This window comes from Myotis brandtii, unplaced genomic scaffold (genome assembly GCF_000412655.1).
Source record: "Myotis brandtii unplaced genomic scaffold, ASM41265v1 scaffold882, whole genome shotgun sequence".
In the NCBI taxonomy this organism is placed as follows: Eukaryota; Metazoa; Chordata; class Mammalia; order Chiroptera; family Vespertilionidae; genus Myotis; species Myotis brandtii.
In genome coordinates this window covers 77,351-86,696 of record NW_005371607.1, presented here as the reverse complement: position 1 = coordinate 86,696, position 9,346 = coordinate 77,351, and the positions used below count along the sequence as shown (strand labels likewise).

Genomic DNA, 9,346 nt, shown 5'->3' with positions numbered 1-9,346 from the left:
GCTCCAGTCTCTCTCTGCCTCCTCCCCAGGCGATGCCTGCTCAGAGGCCACGGCCATTATAATATCAGCCTGATTACTTATTTATTCATTAATTCAACAAGCCTTTAGTAAGCACTGTGAGCCAGCGCTGACTGACACGGGTGTCAGTGAGGGGCAGTGGGAGGGAAGATCCTGGGGCCCAGAGTTCTGAGATTCCGGTTCGAATCCCAGCTCTGCCTTTAACCCACTGGGTGTCCTTGGTTAGGACCTCGGTGTCCTCATCTGTAAGCTGAGAGGGTTCGACTAGCCCCGTCGCCAAGGCCGTTGCTAATAGTGTTCCACTTCCTATGATTGCTGAGCACTCGGCTCCTGAAACCATTCCTGGGGACCGTGGAGGGAGGAAGGGATCAGGGTGAGCGTGTGGCATCCTGCAGGGAAGGTGCTGGGCTGAAGTGGGCAGACGGGAGGGTCCAAGGCCCAGGCCTCTCTCTCCAGCCGATGCAGGGCCAGAGCAGGAGCCTGCAGGGCTGGAGCAGGAGCCGGGAGTGGCTGTCTCTGGGTGGATCCCCTCTCCCCATGCATCTCCTTAACCGGTGCCGCCTTTGGCTTTGCCAGGGACCCAGACGCGCTTCAGCCAGGAGCCAGCCGATCAGACCGTAGTGGCCGGACAGCGGGCCGTGCTCCCCTGCGTGCTGCTCAACTACTCGGGGATCGTGCAATGGACCAAGGACGGGCTGGCGCTGGGCATGGGCCAGGGACTCAAAGGTGAGTGGGGTCACCCAGCTAGCCCGGCATCCTGACGATCCCATCTGTGGACCCACCGCCCCTCTGTCCCCCGATAGACTCCGGCCTCGGCCTCCCTTCTCTGTGCTCCAGGCTCTTCTCGGGGGTGTGGTCGGGCTCTCTCCTCTCCTCCCCGCTTTTCCCAAACCCTGCTCTTCTTTGTTTCTTCCTATGTACTCGCTCAAGAAAGACAACGAGGAGCCCGAGAGACCAAAGAAACAAGATCTTCATGTAAAAGAGGTCAGACAGACAGACAGACAGAAACCAGGAGAGCTGCTTCAGGCAGAAGCAGGGGAAGCAGAAGGTGCTGGGAGAGGTCCCTGCAGAGCAGGAGAGAGACCGCATTTATGCCACTGGCTTCGCTCCAGCCTCTCTCCTGCCCCTGCCCCTGCCCCTGCCCAGCAATGTCTGCTCAGAGGCTGAAAACTCACTTTAATATCAGCCTGAGCACTTATTTATCTATTTATTCAACAAGCTTTTATTAAGCGCCCTGGAGCCAGTGCTGAAGCAAATATGAGTTGGTAATAAGTGAAATAAATAAACAGACAAACAAACCCAAACCCAACCCCCTGAAGTCCAAAGTAAGTAGAGATTCTTTGGAGGGGCCGCCTGGCCGAGGAGATGAGGAGTCCAGGCCCTGGTGCTAGTGCTCTTCTGCCACCTACCTGCTGGGTGACCTTAGGAAGGTCACTGCACCTGTCTGGGCCTTGGCTTGCCACCGTATAAAAGAGTGTCAGAGTCCCAGGCCTGTCGCCTTATTAGTGCATTTGTGAGTTTTGAACCAAAAGAGAATATACTTTGTGGAAACACCATAAAGCCGTCCGTGTAAGGGCCGAAGTCTGGGAGGGACTGTATATGTTTATTATTGTCTGAGGGGTTGAGATGACTTGCTGTGCGTGTCATGTATTAATGCAGGGGGGAGGGGGAGATTTGTCTGTATAAAGCAATCTGATTAAAGGGAAGAGATAGGTCTGGTGGATCTATTGATGATAGGAAGGTAAAGAAACTGGGAGAGAGAGAGAAAGAGATCAATGGCTATGGAGTGAGAAGAATCAATAGCCTGCAGACAGAGGGAGAGAGTGGGAGGGAGCTGATGTGGGCACAGGAGCGGGGGCAGGAGAGTGAGGGGCTGGGCAGCAGCAAGGGAGACTGAATACAGAGCCCGACTCTCTGAGGCCCACTGGCCACAGCCATGGCTTCTTGGGGGAACAGGATCTCTGGTTTTGGGCTCCGCAGGGAGCTGGTAGGACCTGCCTCACCATCCCTCCCTGGGCAAGTGAGGGTGAGGCCTCGGCTTCCTTGGCCTTCCTCTGGCCCATGAGCTCATGTCGGTGCTGCAATGTCCCACATCTCCCCCTCTCTTCCTCTTCTTTCTCTGTTGTCACATTTATTCTTTTGTCTTTCCTATTATTATGAGGGACCATTTTCTGCAAACTGCTTTAGAGATGTGCTCTGCTCCCCCACTCCACCCCCTCCCCACCTCCTGTCTCCACCCTGTCCCTCCTCCTCTGCGTTATGGCCCCCAGCCTCACTGTGGGAGGTTATGACGTCACAGCACCCACATCTGGGACCTCATCCCTATCCGCTGAGATGGGTTCCCAGGGAGGGCGGAGGGTGGCGCTGGCTGGGAGTGGGGTGTGGACCCTGCTGTGGGGATGAGGAGCGGGCAGAGGGTAAGCGCGGGTCACTCGGGCTGGCTCCCACATGGGGATGGGCTCACGCCGGGCTCCCCCTTTCTGTCCCTGCAGCCTGGCCGCGGTACCGGGTCGTGGGCTCCGCGGACGCCGGGCAGTACAACCTGGAGATCACAGACGCCGAGCTCTCTGACGATGCCTCTTACGAATGCCAGGCCACGGAGGCCGCGCTGCGCTCCCGGCGGGCGAAGCTCACCGTGCTCAGTAATAGCCTCACCTCCCTCGGTGCCCTCAGCCACTCCTCCGCCTCTTTCTCTTGGCACCTGGCAGCCCCTCCGCCTCTCCTGTTCCACCCTCTCATCTTCCTTCTCCCTCTGCTCCTGGCCTCACGCCTGCCCCATGTCCCTCTCTCTCCTTAGCCTTCCCTCCCCTCTCCTTCTTTCAACTTCTTTTCTTCTTATTAATATATTTTTATTGATTTCAGAAAGGAAGGGAGAGGGGGAGAGAGAGAGATAAATATCAATGATGCAGGTGGGGGGATACCAATGATGACTGAGAACCATTGATCGGCTGCCTCCTGCACACCCCCTACTGGGGATCAAGCCTGCAACCCGGGCATGTGCCCTTGACTGGAATCGAACCCAGGACCCTTCAGTCTGCAGGCCGGCGCTCTATCCACTGAGCCACACCAGCTAGGGCATTCTTTCAATTTCTTTTGGAGCCAGATCCAGGGTGAAGAAAGTGAAATGGGGGCTTGGGCAGCCACTGGAGGGACATGTGGGGTGTGAGGTCTGGCACCCTGTGCCCAGGCTGTCCAAGGACACAGGCTCCCTGGGCCAGGGCAGAGGGCTGGGCTGGTGGAGACCCTTCCTGTTCTCCCAGCCCCTCCCGGCAGAGGGAGCTTCTCCCATTCTCTCTCCCACTCTGCTGTCTCCGACCCCAGAACCTGCCCCCTTTGCTCCTTCTCAGCCTCACTCAGCCCTTCCGCCCCTTCTCCGCCTCCTTTCCGCCCTCAGCACTCACTCTCCTCCTCAGACTCCCCTGGAGGCCTCCTCAGGGAGCAGGGGAGCAGGACCAGAGGGTCCTGGAGGAGGCACTGTCTCTCAGCTGCCACCCCAGGGGCACAGGGCCCATGTTCCTCTGCGGCAGCACCAGGGCCATTTCCATGATGATGGGCCTCTCCCCCACACAGTGCCAGAGTGTCCTGCTCCACTGCCGGCCTCTCTTTAAAAAAAAATAAATTTCTTTATTGATTTCAGAGAGGAAGGAAGCAGGAGAGAGAAACATCAATGATGAGAGAGAATCATTGATCGGCTGCCTCCTGCACGCCCCCTACTGGGGATCGAGCCCGCAACCCAGGCATGTGCCCTTAGCCGAAAGAATGATGAGAGAGAATCATTGATCGGCTGCCTCCTGCACGCCCCCTACTGGGGATCGAGCCCACAACCCAGGCATGTGACCTTGGTCGATATCGAACCTGAGACCCTTCAGTCCGCAGGCCGACGCTCTATCCACTGAGCCAAACTGGCCAGGGCATGCCCGGCCTCTCTTGCAGGACCTCCGGCTCCACCGTCTTTCTGTTCCTCAAGCTCAGGGGCTCTCCCTGGGCCTCTGCCTCTCTTGTGCTTCTGTCTGTGCCTGACTCCACCGGCCTGTGACCCTCTGTCTTCCTTTTTGTTATCACCTCGGTCCCTTCCTTTTTCCGGCCTCTGTTTGATCTGCCCTGCTCCCTCTCTTTTTCTTCCTCTAACCAGAATTCATTGAAGTCGGGGGAGCCCCCAGGAGGGATAGGAGGAAGGAGCAAGGTAATGAGATGAGTGAGCTCGGACACAAGGAAGTTTTTTCCTGGGGTTGGGGGGAGGCTTGCGAATCCTTTGAGTGTGGCAGGCAGAGCCCTGGACTGGGAGTCAGGAGACCTGGGCCATTTTTGCACCAAGCGTCAGAAGAGGTCATGACCTCTGGACAGTAGTTTTCTTATCGGTAACGTGGCATCATGAAGCCGGCCTTTTCTTAGCAGCTACGGCTTTGCTGCGGTCTGTGCAAGGAGCTGTGAGCTGTGGGGTCTGGGCAAACGAGGGAGGAACCCCACAGCCAATGCTGTTGGGTGCAAAGGCCCTGAAGGACTAGGACAGCAGGCTGGCGGACGACTTGCTTTTCTTCTCTGGTGAGGATGGAATGGGAAGAATTCGCGAGGAGCAGGCCTGAGAATGGGGAGCAAGTGTTAGGTGGCCGCCAGGGGTGGGCGTGGGAAGATCAGACGTCATCTTCCACCCCTGGTTAGAGTGTGTGAGCCCCATGGAGCAGGCATTCCAGGGGAACCGTGGGCTTCTTCTACTTCCCTTTCTGACTGGCCAGGGCATGCCGTCTTTCTGTTCTTCAAGCTCAGGGGCTCTCCCTGGGCCTCTGCCTCTCTTGTGCTTCTGTCTGTGCCTGACTCCACCAGCCTGTGACCCTCTGTCTTCCTTTTTGTTATCACCTCGGTCCCTTCCTTTTTCCGGCCTCTGTTTGATCTGCCCTGCTCCCTCTCTTTTTCTTCCTCTAACCAGAATTCATTGAAGTCGGGGGAGCCCCCAGGAGGGATAGGAGGAAGGAGCAAGGTAATGAGATGAGTGAGCTCGGACACAAGGAAGTTTTTTCCTGGGGTTGGGGGGAGGCTTGCGAATCCTTTGAGTGTGGCAGGCAGAGCCCTGGACTGGGAGTCAGGAGACCTGGGCCATTTTTGCACCAAGCGTCAGAAGAGGTCATGACCTCTGGCCAGTAGTTTTCTTATCGGTAACGTGGCATCATGAAGCCGGCCTTTTCTTAGCAGCTACGGCTTTGCTGCCGTCTGTGCAAGGAGCTGTGAGCTGTGGGTCTGGGCAAACCAGGGAGGAACCCCACAGCCAATACTGTTGGGTGCAAAGGCCCTGAAGGACTAGAACAGCAGGCTGGCGGATGACTTGCTTTTCTTCTCTGGTGAGGACGGAATGGGAAGAATTCGCGAGGAGCAGGCCTGAGATTGGGGAGCAAGCGCTAGTTGACCGCCAGGGGTGGGCGTGGGAAGATCAGACGTCATCTTCCACCCCTGGTTAGAGTGTGTGAGCCCCATGGAGCCGGCATTCCAGGGGAACCGTGGGCTTCTTCTACTTCCCTTTCTGACGCCTCGGTTTTAGGTGCTAGAATAGGTGCCCTGGAGAGCTCCATCCGAATTAGAAGGTCTGATTACTTTCCCTTCCCTCCCCTTTCCTACCCAGTGGTATACAGGACTAAAGAGAAATGGAGAAAGGCCAACCAAGCCCCTAGACCAGTGATGGCGAACCTTTTGAGCTCGGCGTGTCAGCATTTTGAAAAACCCTAACTTAACTCTGGTGCCGTGTCACATATAGAAATTTTTTGATATTTGCAACCATAGTAAAACAAAGACTTATATTTTTGATATTTATTTTATATATTTAAATGCCATTTAACAAAGAAAAATCAACCAAAAAAATGAGTTCGCATGTCACTTCTGACACGCATGTCATAGGTTCGCCATCACTGCCCTAGACATCGCAGGAACAGGGCTTATCATGGTATCCAGAGGCTTGGTTCAATCCAGGAAGGCTGACTGGAAGAGGAGACTATAAATGGGAGCCCTGCAGGGAGGAGTCACTTGTTAAAAAGCTTGCAAGCCAATGAGGCAGAGCCACATGAGTGGGAGAGCGGACTGGCTTGTCGGGTGGGCAGGGTTGGTGCTGAGGGTGTGGACCTTTGTAGCCATCTGGGCGACTTGGGCGGGCGAGGGGAGCAGGAAAAGGCCCCCGGCATAAAGAGGAAAGGTTAGTCTGACCGCTTCCATTTCCTCTTTGTCTCTCCCGAATCCTCAAGCTCCCCGCCACCTGCGGGTCTCAGGAGGCAATGAGAAGGCAGGACATTCCTCACATCCTCCCCGCTTACCTGCGGACACGCAGCTTTCGCTCAGGGCAACCTGTGGCCCAGGCACTGGGCAGGACAGTCAAGTGTGGACTGTGGCCCGTGCCCGGTAACAGCCTCCCTGCACGGGGCTGGCCTCCAACGCCCCCTCCCCCCCCATCAGCAGCCATGCCCCTCAGGGCTCTCTCTCCTCCAAACCCCACCCCTGGCTGCCCTCTTCACAGAATGGCCTTCCCGTCTTCCTGCAGTAAGACTTTGAAAAGCTGCCGTCCAAGCCCCCAGACAGACACGGACATCATCTAAACCAGGGGTCCTCAAACTACGGCCCGTGGGCCACATGCAAATACAAATATTGTATTTGTTCCCATTTTGTTTTTTTACTCCTCAGGGCTCTCTCCCCTCCAAACCCCACCCCAGGCTGCCCTCTTCACAGAATGGCCTTCCCGTCTTCCTGCAGCGAGACTTTGAAAAGCTGCCTTCCAAGCCCCCAGACAGACACGGACATCATCTAAACCTACAGACCTACGGCTCCTTCATTCCTCACAGCGGTGACAGCCCCAGTGCAGCGATGAGGAGCCGGGCTCGGGGTCAGCGGGCCGGGTCCGCCTCCCAGCCCTGCCCTTGAGCTCAGACATCTGCTCACCTCACTGGGCCTCAGCACCTTCTCTGTAAATTGGGAGTCATGGCATTTACCATGAAAGGAGCAATGGCATACGTGTGGTGCTGAGGATTCAGGGACATCATATGCACAGGGCACTTGGACACCTGATGAGCATTCAGTGTAGATGACATTAGAGTTCACAGGGGCCTGCATATTCTTGACCTCAGACCTCATTTTCCCTTCACGCTAACAGCCCTAGGGAATAGGTGTCAATGTTCTTTTGTTTTTGGTGCCCTGATCAGACTCGAACCTGCGACCCCTTTGGTGCCCAGGGCAATGCTCAGCCATCTGAGCCACACCAGCCAGGGCTCAATGTTCTTTTTTCAATTATACAAACCAGGAAACTGAGGCTACCGATAGGTACATATTGATATGCAAATTTGTCACGAATCATAAAAATGGGTTCAGAAACAGACATGTGCTGTCTCACCTATGACTGATCAGATACTTTAACAGCCTATGTTTCTTTGCCCCAGATTCGAAGAGAAAGGTGGGCAAGTGACAGGAGACGAATAGACGGTCTTTCTGAAAGGGCCACGGGTGCAGGGGAAGGGCGAGCGGGGAAGGGAAGGCTGCTCGCAGGAGGGACTCCTGTGTCTGGAGTGTCCCTCACCTCCCGTCCCACACCCTGGGCACCAGGGCCTGTGCTCATCCAGGACCTCCTTCCTGGACGTGATGCCAGGCGTTCGTGACCTGGGAGGGCCCTGGGAGGGCCCTGGGCGGAGCAGGAGACCCTGAGTGGCAGCTCTTTATCCATCTTCCCACTTTTCTCTTCTTCCACCATTTCCAAACCTGCACCCATCCGGCGCTGGACCCGGGTATACCAGAGAGCAAAGAGGAGAAGCCAGGCATTCAATGGGTGATTCGCTAGCTCGTAAAACCAGCATTCCCCACATCTCGGGCCCTGCACGTCCCAGCCCATACCCAGTGGCCCGCCTGACCTTCATGCGGTCCCAGAGGCAGGCATGTCATGTCTGTGTTGAAGAAATGAAGGCTCAGTGTCTTGAGGGACACTCAGTCACCTGAGATCATAAGACAAGTACATAGAGGTGCCAGGGCTTAGAACCAGGGCAGCTGGTTCTCCACTTCATGCTTTCCCTCTGCCACTCCGCACGCATGAGCAGAGCAGGACTCTGGGACAGACTCCTTTCTGCTGGAACCGCAGCCTGGAGACCACCGTTTCCTAAACTTCAGGACGCCCTGCCCACCACTGGCTCCATGGGCCTCCCAGGGCCGCTCGGTGGGGTCCCCTCAACCCCGTGGTTGGCAAACCGCGGCTCATGAGCCACATTTGGCTCTTTGGCCCCTTGAGTGTGGCTCTTCCACAAAATACCACGTGCGGGCGTGCATGTATAGTGCGATTGAAACTTCGTGGCCCATGCGAAGAAGTCGGTACTTTGTGGAAGAGCCACACTCAAGGGGCCAAAGAGCCGCGGTTTGCCGACCACTGCCTCAGCCCCTCTGAGTCTTTCCCAGCAAACAACCAGCAAAACCCTTTGCATTTTTAGCCTAGTGAACACCCGGTGGACCAGAGGATTGTAATCAAAATGTGTCCGCCTTTCTCCCATCAATCGCATGCTCAGTGATTCAGGGAATAGCCCCGAGCACCTGCTCACCACCCAGCTCTGGGCTGGACACTGGAGCTTTAAGATAAAAGAAGCAGCAGTCCCTGCCCTCAGGGTGCTCGTGGTCCAGTTCACCTGAGCAGGTAGAGGACCATGGGGACAGGACCGGGAGGGGGTCCCCGATTTCCTGCATCTCAATTTCTGAAGCACTTAGCGAGAGCCTGCTTCAGCCACGCGCTGAGCACTGGAGACTGTAAATATCAGTGAGACTGGTCTCTGCTTTCCCAGGAATAATGATTCTAGTGGGTGGGGGTGTGGATAATCAGTGACCCAAACACTAGGTGCACGGTGTGAGGAGCTCTGGGTGGCTGGCCAGGACCACTGAGGTGATGTTGGGGGCGGGAGTGGGGGGACATGGCAGGGAAGGCCTTATGCAGCAAGAAGGATGCAAATAGGATGGGTAGCACTTCAACAGAAGCTGTGAGGAAAGGGGCAAAAGCAAAGATGAGGACGTGAGCAAGTGCAGGAGGAGGCCTGAGCAGCAGGCTGAGGTGCTGGGACCTCCTGCCCACAGTGGATGGTCGCCACTGAAGGTGTGTGAGCGAGGGAGGGGCCCGGTCTTAGCTGCGCTGAGGAGAGAGGAACCTGCAGGCTGTGATGGACGGGTCAGGGCCAGCAGGGACGGGAGTCAGAGCCACTGGGGACCTGCTGTAGCAGACTCGCTCCTCTGGCTGCCCCAGGGCAGAGGAGCCGAGAGCAGGGAATGGACAGAAGAAACTGTGGATGTAGCACCTTTCTGTCCTTTCTGTGCCAGGCCAGCGCCCCCCCACCCC

The 9,346-nt window shown here is 56.4% G+C and overlaps 1 protein-coding gene across 1 annotated transcript in view; it reads left to right on the top strand.

The window, feature by feature from the left end:
• Positions 1-587: 587 nt before the first annotated feature.
• KIRREL (kin of IRRE like (Drosophila)) overlaps positions 588-9,346 on the top strand; it is a gene marked incomplete at its 5' end in the record, with an annotated part of 21,161 nt that continues 12,402 nt past the window's right edge. The window contains 2 exons of the mRNA XM_005884961.1: positions 588-744; positions 2,511-2,660. Coding sequence (XP_005885023.1) covers positions 588-744; positions 2,511-2,660 — 307 coding nt within the window. The remainder of the gene's footprint in view (positions 745-2,510; positions 2,661-9,346) is intronic.